Source organism: Ixodes scapularis, unplaced genomic scaffold, assembly GCF_016920785.2.
Source record: "Ixodes scapularis isolate PalLabHiFi unplaced genomic scaffold, ASM1692078v2 PGA_scaffold5__190_contigs__length_132052651, whole genome shotgun sequence".
Lineage (NCBI taxonomy): Eukaryota > Metazoa > Arthropoda > Arachnida > Ixodida > Ixodidae > Ixodes > Ixodes scapularis.
In genome coordinates, this window is record NW_024609880.1 from 37,796,230 (window position 1) to 37,816,825 (window position 20,596).

The 20,596-nt window shown below is 46.5% G+C and overlaps 2 protein-coding genes and 2 long non-coding RNA genes across 4 annotated transcripts; 1 reads left to right on the forward strand and 3 right to left on the reverse strand.

Annotated features, from left to right (window-relative positions):
• Positions 1–508: 508 nt before the first annotated feature.
• On the forward strand, positions 509–7,505 carry LOC120839492 (P2X purinoceptor 7-like; the record flags this gene model as incomplete). The annotated part of the gene is made up of 3 exons (XM_040209771.3): positions 509–567; positions 630–845; positions 7,339–7,505. Coding segments are annotated over 3 exons (429 nt in total), but the record flags the coding sequence as incomplete, so codon positions are not given.
• Positions 7,506–9,119: 1,614 nt separating this feature from the next.
• LOC121837991 lies at positions 9,120–10,336 on the reverse strand. Its single transcript, XR_006078380.1, has 2 exons — positions 10,302–10,336; positions 9,120–10,222 (listed from the first exon to the last, which is right to left on the reverse strand). It is a non-coding gene; the product is annotated as an uncharacterized LOC121837991 (long non-coding RNA).
• A 23-nt stretch (positions 10,337–10,359) lies between these two features.
• Positions 10,360–10,620, reverse strand: LOC120838919. Its single transcript, XR_005715199.2, has 2 exons — positions 10,461–10,620; positions 10,360–10,393 (listed from the first exon to the last, which is right to left on the reverse strand). It is a non-coding gene; the product is annotated as an uncharacterized LOC120838919 (long non-coding RNA).
• A 921-nt stretch (positions 10,621–11,541) lies between these two features.
• On the reverse strand, positions 11,542–18,114 carry LOC120839582. Its single transcript, XM_040209899.3, has 13 exons — positions 17,537–18,114; positions 15,767–16,023; positions 15,330–15,705; positions 14,592–14,765; positions 14,391–14,466; positions 14,168–14,278; positions 13,833–14,081; positions 13,604–13,775; positions 13,270–13,418; positions 12,968–13,189; positions 12,424–12,515; positions 11,689–11,813; positions 11,542–11,593 (listed from the first exon to the last, which is right to left on the reverse strand). Exons 1-10 carry the CDS (start codon positions 17,843–17,845, stop codon positions 13,008–13,010), a joined length of 2,055 nt encoding a protein of 684 aa, XP_040065833.2. The 5' UTR covers positions 17,846–18,114; the 3' UTR covers positions 11,542–11,593; positions 11,689–11,813; positions 12,424–12,515; positions 12,968–13,007.
• Between the last annotated feature and the right edge of the window lie 2,482 nt (positions 18,115–20,596).

Sequence of the window (20,596 nt, forward strand, 5' to 3'; positions counted from 1 at the left end):
GAGCGTTCTGCGATGGTCTATATATGGCGGTAACTCAATCTATGGGTCCTAAGGATCCTAAAAATCGTAAAATTACAGTCATGCGCGGCGGATTTCCCTATTAAAATTGCTATCAAAGTCCCCGGCACGCCCCCCTTTCTGAGATGACCCCGGAAAACGGGAGGGGCATCTCTTTACGCATCAGCCAATGGCAATCGAAGGATTCCAGTGTCACTGCGCGTCACCGACCGCCGACCCGCGGAGGAATCTCTCCAACGCGCGGACCGTCGTCAAGGGGCCCGGACCAAAGTTGCCCGGACTTTGTGCTCAGCATTCGTCGTTCGTCGCATCCCACGGTCGCGCTATGGACCTTTCGGACCTAACGTCTCTAGAGCTCGAAATCCTGGAACGGACAGCTGACATGGGTGCCATATCCTATGATTCGACCCCGATGCGCGACGTCGACGAACGCAGCGCCGCGGGCACCGACTGTGGCAACGACGAACGGCCGCGCCGCGGTGAAGCGAGTCCGCAAGAGCTGGAAGACGCACCCAACGATGGAACCGGGCGGCTTGGGAACACGGACTGGTACGTGGTGCGCTCCATTATACCCCGCTTTAATGGGTAATTGATGCGTGTTTTCTGCGAAGGTGTCTATGTGGTTCCTGCGCGCCGATGGAGACCGTCGTCGAGTGCGTCTGCTGCCGCGAATACCCGGCCGTCGCACGGAAGCAGCAGGGCCGGCAGGGCTGCGTAACGGGCCACCCGGACTTCGAGGCCCTGTGCCTCAACCCTGAGGTGTTGAGGTTGGCCTACCTCAACATGCGGCACTACGGGCAGCAAGGGATGGGCGCAAGTGCCAGCGAGTGAGTACGATGTCATGCTTTGCGCGTGAGCAGACTCACCATGTCTCGGTGAGGACCGTGCCCTCGGCAACTACGTTCACTGTCCGATTCACAGCGTACATACGTACTTGTAATAACTTGTTGTTAGGCTAGATGAACGTTTAGCACCATCCTGGGAAGCGGTCGATGAATTGTTTGTGTTGCCGAGAGTAAAATGAATCATAAGCCCCACTGTCCAGGCGCAATATAGCGCTCCAGGGAGGCTTTCAAGAGACTAAATGAGAAGCAGCCTGCCTAGTTACCACCCAGTCATTTGTTCAATACAGAAACACGGACACTTCCAACTGCTGTCCCACTATAAACTACACATATTCTTATATGTTCTTACGAACTGTTCTGATGAGACCGCCCTCTTCGAGCGTTACACTTCTTCCCGTTAGGCCAGATCATGGAGAGCTATTTTTCCTTGCATTTGCGGTCATCAGTTTAGGTATGTCATTTTCTTGCTCTGTTTAGATGCAATGTTATGCAACAATAGCACTATGAAATATATGACAGTCACATGGCCTCGTCTCTTGTCGAGACGGCCTCGCCTCGTCGAGAGCAATAGAAGGCGACACCTTGGATGTACATATGCTTTGGCGTTGTCCCCATGCCCAATGCTCCCTTACCTCCCTCTTTTTCACCCTTCTCGACCCTCTGACTAGGCAGGCTGGCTCACCCCCCCCAGCTTCAACTCGTTGATACACTACTGCTCCTACTGGTACAGCATGTCCATGCTGTACCGGGTGAGCACTGGTGGCCCCAATCAAGCACCGGACTATGGTGTAACTAATAAAGGTTCCCTCTCTCTCTCTTTCTCTGTCTCTCAAGAGAGCAGTGGATATCCCACACGTTTGGCTTTGGCGCAAACGACAAAGATAACGCAGTCCGTGTCAGAAACCCAAGTCTGGCTCGCAGCTTGCTCAAATGGTGTCTCTGAACAGAGCCGAATTAGCGCCTGAAGCCCCTCTACAAGCTCGCAGAGAGCAGGTGGCCGCAAAGGCTTGAAAGTCCTACTTTGTCAACGAGAGGCGAAGATTAACTCACTCCCGAGATTGTATTCGTCTCATGCAGTTTCCTTGCTTTTCTGTCTTAGCATAACTCAACAAAGGGTGAAAGCTACTGCCCTTGTGGGCCAGTCTGAGCGACGGAGCTAAGCACGTGCCAAAATTCCACAGGAGGAGTACACTAAGACATTACGTTGTCACATTCATTGTTCTTACACGCCCCGATTGGCTTGCTGATGCCGTAGCTTTTGCATTTTCCCAAGTTCGGAAAAACGAAGAATTACTGTTTCCAGATTCTTTCCTGCTAGCTTCATGGACTGGACCAGCACTATACTACAGAACAACACTTTTGAAGCAACAAATAAATAAGCACGAAGTTATGATATTGACGCAGTAATTCGCAACCGTGTTGGGGAAGGATGCTCCAGTCACTTTGTTTCTCAGAGCTAAGAGTTCAGAAAACTGCATACACCTACTTTATCTTGCATGCATCAATGCCTTGTTGCTATCTTAAAAATGAGCTTAGCTATGCCAGCTAAGTTGATGCTGGGCAATCTTTTTGAGAAGAAACAAACACCAACTGCTTCAAGTGCACTGTCAACGTCGACAATACAGTTGGCACCTTCAGCTCAGACATCCTCGTCCTTTTACTTGGTCTAGTCTCTGCGTGTGACCTTCAAGCCCATCAAAACAGGGGCCGATATCAAAATGACGAAAATCAAAATGTAAAGGCCAAACATTGAAACGTCGAAAAATAAAATGCCAAACAGCAAAACGCCGAAAGGTGAGAATGCGTACATATCTGATCGCCATATTTGGTACGGTATTGGCAGATGCTAGCTGCACCAGTGTGTTGGAATCATGGAAGTGTCTTCTGCAAAATTAGGAGCATGAAAAATGTGCAAGCTGCGCTCGAAGACGATATCGAGGTAGAAATCAGATTAGAACCTCGCCATCTACCACACAAGAAGCAAAGCATGCGAGAAGAGAGCCTGACAGCCGCTTTGGGCAACTGGGACAAGCTCAACATCCTTAGCTCTCTTTGGGAAATACACACAAACTATTAGATCATATTCAACAAACAAAGAATTCCTCTGGCAGAACAAATGTTTCTTCCACTAATCAATCTAGAACCCTGTAGGTTCGTGTTGAACATAATATTTTGGAATTGTTTGGTCTCTGGTACCGGGTGATTCGGCTAATAGAGATTTCGGCGGTTTGTTCTTTCAACATTTTTTTATTTTTGGCATTTCGATAATGCATCCTTTCAATTTTTGGGTGTCCCAAGCGAGTGCATTGTTCTCTGGTCAAAACAATCAAAAACTTGAGAACGATGACATAGGCACAGATTGCTGTTGAGTCCATGGATGCCACTACGTCTTTCCTCTAGAAGGCAAGTGGAGACTTATATTCCAACCCTATCGGCAAAAGTCATATTCTTTACTCCAGTATCCAAATTGTCAGAAGGGGCTTTAGACGGTGTTTGCAAGCTTTTTGGTCAAGAAACTACACAAAAAGGCAGTCATTGAAGGCTCATTGCTCTGGTTCGTGCACCGTTTACAATGCAATGGCAATGCGAACTAGAAACCTTCCATTCGCCCAGCGATGCAAAGTATCCCCCCTCCCCCCCCCCCCCCCCCCCCACACACACACCAGCAATGTAAAACACCCCCCTGAAACAAATTTCTGGCTATGCCACTGCAGGCCATGCACTCAAAAAAATAAAAAATTTCCTCCTTCCCATACTATAATTGTCAAGGCAGTGCAGCCATATGGGGGGCGTACCATACTGATTTACGATTTATTTTTCCGCAGATATTGTCCACTTAGGGGTCGGTAGGTGTGTCGACCTCCTCAACGTAGTCCCCCTGGAGACGAACGCACTGGTTCTAGTAGTGTGGCAGCCTTTCCGTTCCGGGACCACTCTTTGGGAGTGCTTTGCACCCACGCCTGGACAGCCGCTTCGAGTTCACCAGTGTCCATGAAATAGGGTCCTCATAGGTGGTTTTTTCATGGTGCTGAATGGCTGATGGTCACTGCGGGCTAGGTTGAGGGAGTACGGTGAATGTAGGGATGGGCATTGTCATGCTGCAAGAGCGTACCTGCTGCCCCTTTCCCTGGCAGCTTCTCGTGAATCGCGCAATCACCTGAGGGTAGCCACATACGGGGCGATGTTGATGGTGGTGGCCGGTTACATGCAGTCAATGAGCATAATGCCCTCCGTATTCAGAAAGCCACGCGAGGATGTCTTTGCGGACATTAATGACTCGGAGGCATCTGTCCAGGCGTGGCTGAGACACACTTATAAACAGTGCAGGGATGTGATTGCTGCGCCAATTGCGCCTAACTGCACCAAGGGGCTAACTTTGCTACATCCTGCTACATTTCACCGAAATATGGCTAATCCGTGCCAAGCCTGCGCCAAAGAAGCAATTTTGGTCGCCTTTCATAAACGAAACGAAACTGAGAACCGTAATTGAGCATGCGTAAGCTAGGTCGCACAAGACGCCACCCGACACAAAGTACCCTGTATTAATCGTCCATTTGGTCTTGCATGATTTTTCCCGACGTCTCGCGTTTCGTGCACTCGTCGTCTCAGGAATCTCGTCTCGCGTCTTTTATTTTTTTTTAGCGGTAGACACGGGCGTGTGCGGACTCTCAGACGTTGGTGTATCGGGTGCCAAACATGCCGTCATGCTGTGAGGCAAAACCACGTTTTTGCGCGGCGGGAGTTACTTTTTGAGCTGAAGCGCTCGCGCGACGTCGTGTGTTGCCGTCCCCACGTCGCTGCAGATATGGCGCTTACTAAACTGAAACGCATCGACATTCCTGCTCTTGTTTAAATCATACGCTGCTATAAAAATCCCTCTCTAACTCAATGACTGCTTGGCGAAGTTTTGATTACTTAGGTTTTTCCTGGTGGGCTTTCTTACGAGAGGGACCCCGGTACGTGAAAAATCTGCCGCAAAAGAAAGTTGGTGAAGAGAAGTGAGCTAAAGCAAAGAAGGCAATGTCTGCACGCTGAACCCGCACAGCGTGCTTGTTTGTCTCGAGTTCAGTCGTTGCACGAAGCGCTCCAAGAACTTTTTTGACCTTGACTCGCAGTGTCTTGCATCAATACGCTCAGGTTCTTTTTTTCTGTGTGTTTAGCCTGTACCTCGCCTGCCGGCCTGGCAAGCACAAGTCGCTGGACTGTTTATTGTCGTATGCTGGACAGTTACATTTTGCATACTATTTTGGGAACCATGCAGTTGGCGACGGAGCGCGGAGTGGCATGGTTTCGGTTTCGGTCAAACAGCCGTTGTCTCCGCCCGCGCGACGAAGCACGTGTAACTGCAAGCCTGCCGAAGTTGCCTTTACGTGCATGTGAACATCATTGCAACAAAGGCACCAGCCGGGACGCTTGCAATGCGTTGTTTTACGTTTGCTTACTTTTTTTATAAAAATCTGCCACGTCAAGAATTTTGGCGGTGCCAGAAGAGTCCATGTGCGTATGGCAGCTGCCTAATTTGCTGTGCCAAGAGCTGCACAATAGTTTGTGCTCACTTGATTGTCACAAGGGGGGACGCCACGACAACAGCCACACTTGCATCTGCTCGTTTTCTCTGTCGTAACTTTGCCGGCATCTGACAGCATGACACTTTGGCTCCCGTAACATATTTTGTTGCCACTTTGGGACGGCTTTTGGTCGATGGGAGGTATATAGGGCAGTAAACACCCCAGTCAGAGACATGTCAAGGCGTCCTGCCCTCCAATCCTTCCTAGCTTCGATCCCTTAATCCCCTGATCTAGTTGAAAAGCCAAAATCTCAAGGTGGGGTGATAATTATTGGGTGTCTGGGTCTTGATTTACACTATTTTTGGATGCAGATGCCAGACACCCTGAAGCCGGTGGATGATCATCTCGACATGTTCCTTGTGGTGCCAGCAACACTTGCACCGCTGGTGTGGCATTCTTTGCACGTTTTGCTGGGATAGTTTTTTAGGAGTGCCATGTCTGGACAGCTTATTCAGAAGCAGGCTGTCGTCGTCGAGATCCATGCTTTTTTTTTAACAGATGATGTTGCAGTGCCCACATGGGTGAGTATGACAGAAAGGATTCGAGATTGGAATAGGTCACCAAACAGTATCGCATCATTTTTCGTTGAAATATTTTTCTAACAACACTATTCATTGAAATAAACACTGAAATTCAAAGTTTCTCGTGCAAGAATGGGGAGGCCTGGGGGTGCTCATATGTATCCCCACTACTCAGATGATAGTAGTGTCACCTCTAAATCAACACAGCATAATGGAAGACATATCGCAGTCTAAAACGGGAAAAAATGTTGATATATGTGTCTTGCAGATGCGTATATGACCAAATAGAAAATGATTGCGGTGCCCTGAGCCCTAAGGTATTCAGGACCAATAAACACATGGGGGTGGTAGCAGCTGTCATGGCAAATGCAAGCTGTCAGAATGACATGTTCGGATATTGACACGGATTGTGTCGGAGAGACATGAAATCACAACTGCTGGAGCCACTCCAGTATTGCATGAGCACTTCAGCTCGTATGTTTACACCAAAACTGTTCTGTGCGAGCTTCATAGAACACTCATGGCCAGGCTGCTATTCTCAAATCCCTAATCACCAGTACCAATGCCAAGCTTCGGCAGTGCCAGCAGCACTTTAGACAATGTTAAATTGGGACGTTCTCTGATGAGTTCACATTCCCTGGCACTTGTGTGCAGGAAACCTTTGCAGTAGGTGTGTGCGAATATTGGTTCAAATTGAATAGTATGTTTGCCATAACCTTCGCGCTGCAAAGGGAAGCCGATGCAACCGGCTCTTTTTGCGCTGTTGATGCTAGAAACGACAGTGCACTATTTAATTCGAACCAATATTTGCACACCACTACTTCACAGGCTTACGAACTGCACTGTTTTGTCCCAAATTAAACAACATCATATGGGGAGCTTTCCACTGTTCTGGATGAATGGCTCCCATTCCCTCTGGCCAGTGCACATAATTTTCATGTGTCCTTCCCAAAACACAGCGATGCAATATTCGTCACCAACACCAATGACAGATATTATCTACAATTGTGAACTGGGACCCTGTGAACTTATTTTATGTATCATGACCACGCAACAGATATTCCTTCCTTGTTAATTCCGGTGTATAACTGGTTGTTGTGTCGATTGGAGTTGGAGCTGCGTTAAAAGAACCAAGGCCTATAGTTTTTTTTTTTTAAACTCTGGAGAATTTAGAATGAATCTACAGCAGTTCACTTCAATTTGGCTTCCATGTCTAGCCCATCCGACATGGACTGCTATATAGGGATTCTGCTATGTGATAGCTGGAGTGGACGTAACAGAAAAGCAGAGTATGATTACATGCCTAGAGAAATGAAAACAAGTGTAGAATTTGCCAACAGAGTGATAGGCTTTGCTTCTCACATCCAATCTCTGTCATTGTTCCAGGCACTACAGATTTGCAGCCTACAGGCAGTGTGCCCTGTGGCTGTGGAGCCGCTTGGGAAAGAAGAATAGGCGGCCCCTGCCATCCTGTGTGGTCAAGACAATTAGGGGCAGGTACCCTGCTGACGTGTATGCGGGCTACAGGGATGCAGAATAAATTGCGTTGACCTAGAGACCACGCAACACCCTTCCCTTGTCTCTTCACCCTCCCTGCATGTGTGTGAAGTCGCTCGTAGCCATGAACGGAATCCTCTAAATCACGTGACCTATTATCTACGATATCACGTGACCATAACTATGATCACATGATCGTAGTCAAACCAAAGCCAGTGCACCTACGTCACATTCAGTCACACGACGAAGCCGCCTCGGTGGCTCCGAGGCGAGAGTGCCGGCCTACGGATCCCCATGTGACGGGTTCGAATCCCGGCCGAGGTGCCTGCAATCTGATGGAGGTATATTGCGGAGAAGGCAGCTTGGTAATCGAGCTTTCGATTGCACATCAAAAGATCCCCAGGTGGTCGAAATTAATCCTCGGTCCTCCGCTGGGGCGTGCCAGATGCCCGTCGTTGGTTTGGCACGTAAAACCCCCAAATTTGATTTCAGTCGCACGACCGGATTGCTTCATTTTCCTCCTAGAATCCAAAGGCTGTCATCAAAACTACTAGGGCGTGAGAAGTGCTCATTTGGAACACTAACCTAAGCAGTAAAATTTGGCACCCACTAATACCATTTTAAAGTAAAGATAGAAAAAGCACCGATGTCATGTTCGCACTAACAGTGTTGTGCAGTGTACTTCTACTTTCTTCTGGATCTGTTCTTTCAAATGGAAAAACTGCATATAACCTGGAAAAATCTGACTGCATGAAGCTACAAGATGCTTCCCTACATCAGCCGTCTGAGCGTGCCGGTGCGATGAGGCGAAGAAAGGCGAATTGCGATTGCTGCAGTTTTCAGAGGGACGTGGTCGATTGTTCTGATGGTCTGGATGACGACGTGGCTAACATGACAAACAAATGACGTTCTGCTTGGGCGACTATAGTCCACTTCAATGCAGTGAACGACGGAGAGGAGGTCGCCTCCTCTCCAGCACTCGCTCTACTAAAGTGGAAAGAGGTGGGAGGAGCTTCCACTTCGTTCTTGACCTGTCACCAACTATAGGCATGCTGTAAATTGTTTTACTTTTTTTATTTAGAATTCATTGCCAACCTACATTTCATTACTGTACTCTCAACATGTGCTCTAGTATAGACTTTTCCAGTCCAAGCCTTCTGCGAAATCCTTTTTTTACTTGGCTGTGGAATGCTTTTTGAGCATGCACAATAGATCCCCTGCATGGAATATTCTATGCCTCCACAGCCCAGCTACCCTGGATTTTTCCTCCTGGTGGTAAATAGGATCTGCTTATATATTTCAGTGAATACTACGATTGTTAGTTTATATTGTCGTTATAATTGGCAAGTATACCCTCACATCATGCAAATACTTTGAGGAAATGGCACAATTTCGTTAGGCATAGTGCAGTATTCTAGTTACATCGACCCATGTATTGACCTCACAATGCAGAAATCATCCAGGGGATCACAAAATTAGTACTACCATCGGCATCACTTGTTTTCAATTATGAAATTATTTCCTTTTGGTCATGCAAATTTCTACACCTTCCAGGTTCTGGTACCGAGAAGTCAAGTTGTTGGAAAATTAATGCAGTTTATTTCAATCGTAAGGTTAGCGAATGTGCCTCACTTATTTGCAAGCAGGTCAATATTGACAGAAGACAAATGTTGCAGACGGGGGGAAAACCGTGGTGTAGACTGGAAAATGCAGCACTGTTTTTAAATTGCCATAAAAAACTTCTGTTAATATTTCCAGTGTTATATGCAACCACCCCACTTATGTTATCGCTGCATTACCAGCCTACCTCCTGGATGAAAACCCCATTTATTGGAAACACGGGCGGGCTGCCCCGCCTCGGTGCAGTCTCCACAGCATGTCCGCTCATCAGCACATGAAAAGAAAGATGGATAAGGCATTGTGTTACAGTCTTCAGAAAAGTGTCGGTTGGGTTCCGAAAATACTTCAATTTTCTAAAACTGCTGCGATGGGCTAAGCTTGTGAACTGGGGATGGAATCTCTGGTGCAGAACTACATGCTATTCAAAATAGCACTTGATCCGCCTTCATTGTGGTGTGCCCACAATGAATATGACAATACGGTCACCGATTTCCTCGATCTTGAAAGCTTGCACAAATTATAGCTAGGATCCTGCGTTCTTGAATTTAATTTTTTTAGCAAAATTAGAGGGTGTTTTTTTTTTGTTTGTTTTTTTGAACCATCAATTTGGAGCTTCCATTTATGTACGCAAAGTTCGGAGTCTTTCGGCATTTTCGATCAGGCAAATGAAAGGTAGAAAACAGCAGTTTGTGAATTTAGTAAAGCAGTATTTTCATATGAGAGCCGTATTCATCTACTGTCGTAGAGGGCCTACCTCATTTTTATTATAAGGGGCTACATGGCAACGGAAGTTGACACTGCAATAAGAGGAGAATTGCAAAAATTGTTCGAAGATTCCGGGAAATATAAAGACTGATGGGGCTTATAACAGCTGGCAGACCGAAAAATTGAGTTTTTCAAATGAATCTGAATCAGCAAAATTTTAACGGCTAGTGTTTTTTGGAGTTTATCAGGTTTATCTGAGAACGCAGAACCCTAATTACAGCTAATGGACTGGGAAGAATTATAGCACTGGCCTGTCCTCATCTCCTAATGCCTCTACTGTTGGCACTGATGTGCCAACAATAGAGGTGCACCATGCTGGGCTTGAAAAATCCGGCTTGAGAGGGCAGGTGCCAATGCTTGCATCTCTCCATTACGCTTGATCGTGGCCCTAAAATCAAGCATTATCAATAGAGGAGATCTGCATTTCTGTGAAAAATGATTGCAGACAGATCTAATGTCCTCCTTACTGTCGGTCAGGGTGTCCTAACGGAAAACAATGATCCATTTTGCAGCTCGGATGTTTTCTCTTGGGTCTGTCTGCTTGCATTCGCCGTACGTTCTGCAAAACAAAGCGGTTATTGCCTACCATGGTAGTTTTCATTAGGACGAGGCTCCTGTGTGCTTACCACTGGCAGCATGAAAGATAGAACCAGGTCTTTGCTTCCTGCTGCTGTCCACCTCGTTGACAGACTTTCCAGCCAACAGTGAAAATTCAGACTTGCATAATTACATTCCTAGACATTCCAAGTTGGGCTAGATGGGCGTTCACACTGAAGTTAGTGTCGTCCTCACCGCAAGTTGAGCTGTAGCCATGAGTCTCGCTGTTTGGTGACTTTTCTGTGAGTCCGACATTGCCACCGGCTAAAGTTCCTTGCCCTCTTTTGAGATAGGCATGCCATGACCAGCTTGATTAGGCCCTAAAATGGAACATTCTCATGAGGAGAGATCTGTATTTCTGTAAAAAATGATTGCGGACAGATCTAATGTCCTCCTTACTGTCGGTCAGGGTGTCCTAACGGAAAACGATGATTCATTTTGCAGCTCGGCTGTTTTCTCTTGGGTCTGTCTGCTTGCATTCGCCGTACGTTCTGCAAAACAAAGCGGTTATTGCCTACCATGGTAGTTTTCATTAGGACGAAGCTCCTGTGTACTTACCACTGGCAGCATGAAAGATCCAACAAGGTCTTTGCTCCCTGCTGCTGTCCGCCTCGTTGACAGACTTTCCAACCTACAGTGAAAATTCAGACTGTTGCATAATTACATTCCTAGACATTCCAAGTTGGGCTAGATGGGCCTTCACACTGAAGTTAGTGTCGTCCTCACCGCAAGTTGAGCTGTAGCCTTGAATCTCGCTGTTCTGTGACTTTTCTGTGACTTCGACGTTGCCACCGGCTAAAGTTACTTGCCCTCTTTTGAGATAGGCATGCCATGACCAGCTTGATTAGGCCCTAAAATGGAACATTCTCATGAGGAGAGATCTGTATTTCTGTGAAAAATGATTGCGGACAGATCTAATGTCCTCCTTACTGTCGGTCAGGGTGTCCTAACGGAAAACGATGATCCATTTTGCAGCTCGGCTGTTTTCTCTTGGGTCTGTCTGCTTGCATTCGCCGTACGTTCTGCAAAACAAAGCGGTTATTGCCTACCATGGTAGTTTTCATTAGGACGAGGCTCCTGTGTGCTTACCACTGGCAGCATGAAAGATCCAACCAGGTCTTTGCTACCTGCTGCTGTCCGCCTCGTTGACAGACTTTCCAACCTACAGTGAAAATTCAGACTGTTGCATAATTACATTCCTAGACATTCCAAGTTGGGCTCGATGGGCGTTCACACTGAAGTTAGTGTCGTCCTCACCGCAAGTTGAGCTGTAGCCTTGAATCTCGCTGTTTTGTGACTTTTCTGTGACTTCGACATTGCCACCGGCTGAAGTTCCTTGCCCTCTTTTGAGATAGGCATGCCATGACCAGCTTGATTAGGCCCTAAAATGGAACATTCTCATGAGGAGAGATCTGTATTTCTGTGAAAAATGATTGCGGACAGATCTAATGTCCTCCTTACTGTCGGTCAGGGTGTCCTAACGGAAAACGATGATCCATTTTGCAGCTCGGCTGTTTTCTCTTGGGTCTGTCTGCTTGCATTCGCCGTACGTTCTGCAAAACAAAGCGGTTATTGCCTACCATGGTAGTTTTCATTAGGACGAGGCTCCTGTGTGCTTACCACTGGCAGCATGAAAGATCCAACCAGGTCTTTGCTGCCTGCTGCTGTCCGCCTCGTTGACAGACTTTCCAACCTACAGTGACAATTCAGACGGTTGCATAATTACATTCCTAGACATTCCAAGTTGGGCTAGATGGGCGTTCACACTGAAGTTAGTGTCGTCCTCACCGCAAGTTGAGCTGTAGCCTTGAGTCTCGCTGTTTGGTGACTTTTCTGTGACTCCGACATTGCCACCGGCTAAATTTCCTTGCCCTCTTTTGAGATAGGCATGCCATGACCAGCTTGATTAGGCCCTAAAATGGAACATTCTCATGAGGAGAGATCTGCATTTCTGTGAAAAATGATTGCAGACAGATCTAACTTCCTCCTTACTGTCGGTCAGGGTGTCCTATTGGAAAATGGTGAACCATTTTGCAGCTCGGCTGTTTTCTCTTGGGTCTGTCTGCTTGCATTCGCCGTACGTCCTGCAAAACAAAGCGGTTGCTTACCATGCAAGGCTGTATTAGGACCAGGGTGTAAGATAGACAGGTGGGGAAACGAGAGCCAAATGAGCGACCGGATTGTGTACCCCTCGGTTTTCTCTTTTTCTGTGGCGCCATCGATGTGGAGCACCGCAAACTCTCACTCCAGGTGGGCGACCGGTGGCGACTGGCTAAACTGACGGAGATGGTTTCTCGTGGATTTTCAATAAAGACTGTCGTGCTCTCTGTTTATTTTGCGCACTCTCCCATAAAGTTCCATGCAAATCCGATTCCGATTTTTTTCCTCTCGCCGCAGCGCCATCTGTTGCAAATCGGGGGTACCCGCAAGCAGACGAGTACACAATCCGGTCACGGCGCTGCGGTAGGCTTCTATGGGCCGTTTCCCCACCTGCTTATCCTGCACCCTGATTAGGACCAAGGTCCTGTGTGCTTACCTGCGGCAGCATGGAAGTCCCGACCAGGGATTTGATGCCGTTACTGGGGACTGTGGCCGAACCTGGACATTCGTGCTGCCACGAGTTCCTCTTTTGGAGGCCTTGTGTAGGCTGCAGTCATCGGTGCCGGGAAGACGACGGTGTTGGCCCTCGATGCAGCAGCCAGGGACCGCCACTGTTTGCTGCTCTCCATTGCCTCCTTGATGAGCTTTCCAACATACTCCAGAATTCAAACCTTTGCATGATAATATTCCTATGCTCTCTGGACAAGGCATTCACACTGCAGTTAGTGTTATACTCACTGTAAGTGGGATCCGTAATCTCTGGTCGTGCTGTGTGGTGGCCCTTTCGTGCTTTTGATGTTACGACCGACCAACGTGGCTTGCCCTCTCGTGTGACGGCTTGGCAGCGGTTTGAGTTTTCGTTGAAATGGAGGATTGCAAGTCGAGTCCTGCAAGATGGTTACATTTCAGTGATGGTAAAGTGTGCCACTTACACAGAGTGGTTATTCTGGCATCAATCCAATTCCATTATCTGATCATTAGGAAGAGACTGTCAGGTTTGTCGCATTGTAACCAATGGACTGGATGAAAGTGTCCAAACAAAGGAAATGTGATTGTAAATTGGTTGACTTACTTTGCAAGCATGCCTTCTGGGCTGAAAGCCTGGGACTTCGGGGCGAAGTCTATCAGGACGCTGTGGAACGCCTCCAAAGCATATGTCTGGCCATGTGGAGACATCTGTGCAAGGTCCTTCAGGAGCAGTTTGTTGCCAGTGATGCTCTTGAATTGGTTGTAGGCCTGCGAGTCTGAGGATGATACAAGTTTTAGAAAAACCACCTTCATTTGGAAGAACAAAAACATACTGGGATCCATCCATGGTCGTGTTGGCTCTGGCATGTCACCATGGAGGCACCTTCTATAGGTTCCTTCGTGCCCCTGGTGTTTGTTGATGACATGGTTGTGCATGCTGAGCCAGATGTCGATGAGCAGTTTCTCGTCGCCTCCTGCAGCCCTTGCTGACCAGTACATATGGTTTGTAGCTGTCTGGATCCAGATTTGCAGGTCTTGGCATCCAGCCCGTTTGCTTGCTGCTGTCAGCTTCTTTTTCACACCTAAAATTCAGAGTCGTGTCAGGGAAACCTGCAGCGTGATCGCTGGAAAATAAAAGCTACACGAATGGCCTGTTAGGATTGCTTACTTTTGGAGATGTGCCATATGTCAAAGAAGTGGTCAATCCCGGGTTCATGCGTCTTCATGTGCTTTCGTGTGGCAGGGTGACGGTCAGTCACCAACGATCGGATCTTGATACCTGCACCATTAGGTTTCCGATGGTAGCAAAAGAATAAGTGATTATGACAATTTAAACAGAGTGCCTGAAAGGCCGCCGAGTAGTGATAAACATGAACTAAGCATGAACATACCTTTCTCCTTGAAGAATTGCAGCTGCTTGAGGAGGCCCTCCTTCTCCATGTTGACACTGGCCATGGCCTGTTCAGACTAAAGAAAGGTGTGAAATGAATATTTTACCAAAATAGTGCATAGCAGTGAAGTAACTGATGACATAACACAAGAGAAAGATTATGAGATTGTTGCAACTGGTTCACGTAAATCCGACTACTTGCCTCTTTTAGCTGGACCTGGACAGAGTGTAGAATCTTGTTGATTTGCTCGACATGGACTGTGTACGTCAGGTACTTGGCACAGAACCCAGGGGAGTCAAATCTCCCGTCAGCAGAGATGTCCACCTCTTTGTTCTGCAACTCGTTGAGAAGTTCTTGTTGCTCTTGTAACCAGACCTGTTCATGCAGATAAATATTGCTTTAGAAAGGCATGGAGCATACTACAATAGTCCCATCTGTTTATGTATGCATAGTGTAGTGTTGTAGAATGAATGACTGAGTGAAAGAAAAAGGAAAGCACACTGCAGCGAGTTTGAATGTGACTTAGATTGTGCTAGGTTGTGATTTGTGTTTTTATGTTTGTGTATTTCATAAAAGAGGCAGCAGGCCGCCCGTTACCTCGAAGCTGCCCTACCCTTTTCCATTCTAACAACCACCCTCTGTCTCTTGACTCTCACGGCGAACCTGACTCACTCAACCCAATGCCAGACAGGGAACTGCCCCAGGATACTACACATAGCAGAAATAAATTAAAGTATCGTGGATTTAGTAGCCCATGGCACATATGTAACATGATGTATAAAATTTTATCTCTTAGCACTATACCATTGAAGTGGCATACTACAAGAAGATATTTATTCATTCAACCGAAGTGTGACTGGGGCTCCAGTTTTGTACCTCATTGGAAAATTGGGTATATGGGAAAAAAATGCAGCTGCAGTGTCCCGGAATATTGCTCACCTTGTGGATTGCAGGTAGAGCGAAGGCCTTCCGATGCTCGTAGAAGCTCGAGTCGGAGATGTCCTGCACGTTCATATGGCGTAGCATCCGCAGCGTAGGGGCAATCTTCACTCCAGAGAAGACCAGGTGGCTGGTCAGCATTATGTTCCCTGCTGGTCTGCCGTTGACGATGCGCTGGCTTTTCCATGTGCGCACGTGCTCCACAGGGCAGATGCTGTAGACTGTGATCAGTGTGCCGGTAGTTTCGATCGTTGTTTGGCACAGTCTTGAGCACTCTTGGCACGTCTTGAAAAGCTCCCTTAGGCAGCTCTCGAACACCAGAAACTGGCGCTCTTCTTCTGGTGGTGGTGGTGGAGCTGATGCACCATGCTCGATTCTGAAATGGGATCATGTGAAGCATTCTTTACAGATTCTATGTGTTTATATGCACAACTTACCTCTCGTAATCCTCGCTGTGAGACGGAGAGTAGGTTGCGTCAGAGTCTGGCATGTTGCTGGGAACAGGAGATGTGCATTCATATGGCACCCCACTGCTACTAGTGGAGAAGGCAGACTCGGGTGGATGCGACTGTGCAGGCACGTCTGCGACAGGGACAGGTGGCACCACTGCAGGGATGTTTGTTTCAGCAGTACAGTCCCTGAGGGTCATTTCTGCCTCGCAGGGTGCAGGCAGTCCAGTTGCCGAGGCCTGAGTCTGCAAAGGGCACTGTTTATTACACATTTCATATTTTTAAGGTTGAAGGGTGCAACTCGAGCACTCCACACAATGCCGTCACCGCGGCAAACATCCATGATGCCTAGTTTTTTAGCTGATGGCAAACATCCATGAATTGTTTTGTAGCCTTTCCATAGCTTAGAATTTCATGCACTCAACCAAAGCTCTCACTGTAATACAAATCTAAGGGATGCCTCACTCTTTATATTTGTTTTTATAACTTACATTACCATCTATATTTTCCGTCTCTAGCTCAGCAACAATAAATGTTTATGTCGCGATATGATGTCACATTACATACATACGTAAAGCTGCAGCTTGACATGTATTTACCAACCACTGAAGGAAATGCAACCAACGAGCATTTATAGCCGCAAGTGGGAAACATACAGCAACTGCCATGAGTTCTCAGTGTCCAGAAGTGCCACCAAGCAACAAAATCATGGCGTGCATTTGCTATGTGCATACAAATTTGCAAACGCGGGTTTGCACGCAATCGTGGGTGCAGGATTGTGAGAAGAAAAAAAAAACTGAGTTTGCTCACAAGAGTAGATATAAAAGAAAACCTGCTTGTTAGTAGTCACGGACACTTGGAACTTTGCTAAGCTGACACGAAAGGGTTCCTGTCTGTAAACAAGCTGGGAAAACATGTATTGACTTCGGGTGGGTCAATAGCAGAGGGGGGTGGTGATGGTGGTACCATTAGAGGCGATTTATGACTCTGTCCTTTTATCTTATTTGTTCGTGTTTTCTTTTTACAAATGAGTTCGATCCTGCAGATGGTGCATGCTGATAGGGTTCTTCGTTTTCGGGTAAAACCCGATAATACCTAATTTTTCTCCCCCGAATAGTTCTGATGAAAATCGGTTTAAACCCGATTTCTCCCCGAAAAGCAGTGTTGAAATCACAGGACTTGATAGAAAATATGAACCATTCTGGATCTGTTTAAACGGTGTTTCCTTGGTCATCAGTTGATGGTTACAATTTTCTTCGATTTGCGTGACCTCCGCAAAGATTCACTTCAGAGCCGATCAGAAGGTAGAAACATATCCTATGCCTATATAATATATTTTGTTTACTTTTGTTCACTTTTGTTCATGTAAATAACACATTGCACGTATTCGTAATTGATAAAGAAATCCCGAAAAAAAATCCGAATTTCGGAATGGTTTCTGGAAAAACCCGATTTCTTCCCGATTATCGCCCGGAAAAATAGCGCCCGATTTTTACCCCCCCGATTTTTGAAAAATATAAAACCCGAAAATGAAAACCCCATGCACCGCACCATTCGCGCGATAAGCTCTCGAACCGCTAGTCCGGAACATTAGGCACCACTGATCGACTTGACTAATGCCATGTGGACTCCCATGTTACACAAATGCCTCCTCAGTTCTTAGTTCAGAATATAGATACCAGAAGCAGCCGCACTGCGCAACGCAGAATGCCATGTTCGTGACACTCCCAAAAATATTTGAGCCATCGAAAAACTCACCACGACTTTTTGGCGCTTTGGGGGAGGATCGTCGGTCTCATCGGCGACGGGAAGCAGAAGCGTCGGCACAGCATCTGATCGAAGACGGGAACGACGCAGGTCGTCCTTTCGGAAAGCAGTCGGCTCGAAATGTTCGGCACAAAAACGGGGAATGAGAGGCAGGTTCTCGATGTCGTGCCCTCGCCCCGCGCAGCGTAACCACGCAGTCCTTCGTGGTTCTTTCTCCGGCAAAGAGAAGAATCGCAAGCCCTTGCGAACGTTCTTCCCAGTTTGATGGCGGCACGTCTTGACGAAACAAACGTTCGGCATTTCAGGGAAATCGCTCACTCAAAGGATAAAAGAAACTACTGCAATACGCAGTCGCATTCCACAGATGACAAGGAAACGTTTGACTCATTCACGTGGAAGGATCGCAAAGCTGGCTTCGGAGTCGGGATCCACGGGAAGAACGAACACGTGTGTCGCAAACGCACGCTTGCACACGCCCCGGGAAGCAGACGACCCGACGCGCCGACGCATCACCCCCTAGCAACAAGCTTGCGGGGAGAAAACATAGTTCGCTGGCTTTAGAACGATAATTGCAAACTATGTTTCCCGCACCACAATCAGTTTACGTTTTTCTCAAACTCTAATTTACAACAAGCTTAAAAAGTATTGCAATAATAACGTTCGCATTCACCGCGAGATGCAGCATTTCCATTGGTCAAGTTTTAGCGATGGCCAGGGAATGGGCGATTGTCTTTCAAGAGAAAATAGTAACGATATATTTCTACTGCCATTTACTTAATAAACGGTTTTGTACTCTAAAACTTTGTATACATATTAACTTGCACCTACTACGCAATATAACAACATAAACAGACGATCGCAGAAAGCTCCGGAGGGCACCTTTAAGCTTCTCATATACAATTATTTATTCATGTCACAATGAATTATTCTTACTTGGTCTGGGGCACATCAACTAGAACTAACTTGGACAAATTAACGATCCTTCAAAAGAAGGCAATCCGAGCTATAATCGACGTACAACAATTAACCCGAACGAAACCATTGCTTAAATCATTGAACGTCCTATGCTTCAGCAAACTGTAAGAGTACACTTTACTTATTCGATATATAGCAAGTATTAAACAAGAGACGCCTGACATTAGTAACATAATTAAGAATTAATATTATACCTTATAACGTAACGTATGTCACGAAGTAGTATGGATGATACCATCGAGTCGAACTACCTATGGAACTCAAATGCTAAAACATCGTCTTCCTTTTTTACTAAAGCATTTAATTGAAAATAACATTATCATCGAATATTTAACATCGCATTCTTTAAAACTGATGTTTCTGTGAATATTTATGTCATACAATTGTATTTTAGAATCTAGCGTGTATTTTCTCCTTGACACTGTAGACTATGGTCCACTTTTAAACATGTATTTTTACTGTTGCTACAGTGAATATGTTTTTTAGGTATTTGACTTTTTTTCTCTTGATTTCTTGCCGTTAGCTAAAAAAGGGGGTGTGACCCTCGTCAAACCGACATCTGTCGGTTTTTTGTTCATGCCTCCAGTGCCTGTATTAGTGTACAGACGCAAATAAGAAATGATTGGTTGATTGATTGAAGCTTACAGTTTAACCTTGCTTGACGAATGAACACGGCTGGGGATCTGTTTGTCCTGTCCTCTCAGGTTTTAAATTATGTTTACCTCTCCAATTATGTGACCATCGCCTTATAGCCTACGAGCCGTTCATCCCTAAACTGTCGCACTGTCAGCCTAGGGCTGAACGGTGGAAGCTACGTGTTCGTTGGAGCAGTCACACGTCCATCGTTCGCCACGTAACCACGCTCTTGTTCATAGCCACGCGCAGAGAAATGGACTGGACACATGATTAAAGAAAGGTGTTTGATTGGTTCTGGTGAGCTTGCAGCGCCCACCGCACTGTAAGCTTAGGGATGAACGAAGTATAGTATCGTAATAATGACGCGACGCCGTGAATCTGTCGTGCCTGGAGTTCGTAAGCCGTTGCTTTCCAGCTGTACAGGGGGAACAGCGCACCCGGAAAACAATCACTCGAGTCAACATACACACCCCTGTACATCATGAGCTACCAACTCGCCCAATCCTCTCTGTTAAGAAATGCTTTCCAGCGATGTCTACACGTAAGCTTTTCTCCTTCGACTTTCCAGCCCTCGTTTGTGCGTCTGTCCAACTCTTCGTATAAGGCTTTGCGCTCAAGTGACCGTCATTCATTTCGTCTGATGTTCTTTGGTAACATTTCCCCATGCAAAATAAGTTTTCTCTTCTCTTTAAAGATTGACAAATAACCGCATCATTTAGGACAAAAGTAATTTCAAAAGTAATGAGTAATTCTTTCGAAATTACTGCCTGAAAGTAATTCATTACATTACTCATTACTCCAAAAAGTAATTTAATTACTGTAATTCCATTACTGTAATGTCATTACTGCCCTCTCTGCTGGAAACCATCGATCACCGGTGATAGATGGCATGTGGCCACGTTTACGAAAAGACTTAAGAAAGTTGCTAGTATGAATATCGTACCAGTAATGTTGTCGGCACCATCCAAGCTGTCGCGTCTGTGTGCAGCTGTCAATCGAAGTGGAAGCCCGGGAACAGAATTCAAGGTTAACCAGCACAACCGGTATGGCGCCTGTGCATAGGGTCTGGTGTATCTGATCCCCTTGTCTTGTGGAAAAGTGTACGTTGAACAGACGGAGAGGTGCATTATTTTGGGGGCGCGAGAACACTCTCTCATTGCGCTCCTCCCAGTCTGGCCACATTTCGGTCAGTTATGATAGACGTATATTTTGTCGCTAAATGATAACATTAAGATTTTAGAGCTGTACAGAAACAAGTCTGCCAGGAAAATTGACGGGCCTATTTTTATTGCTTGCTATGGCGCGGACATGTATCGAAGCGCTCCGTCCATTGCCCCTGCGATTCACGAGGTTGATTTATCAGAAAGTCGGGGAAGTGCGTGTAGGCGCTTGTCGGGTTTTATCATGCGTAGTCTCTAACAATGATGCCTGGGCAGTAGA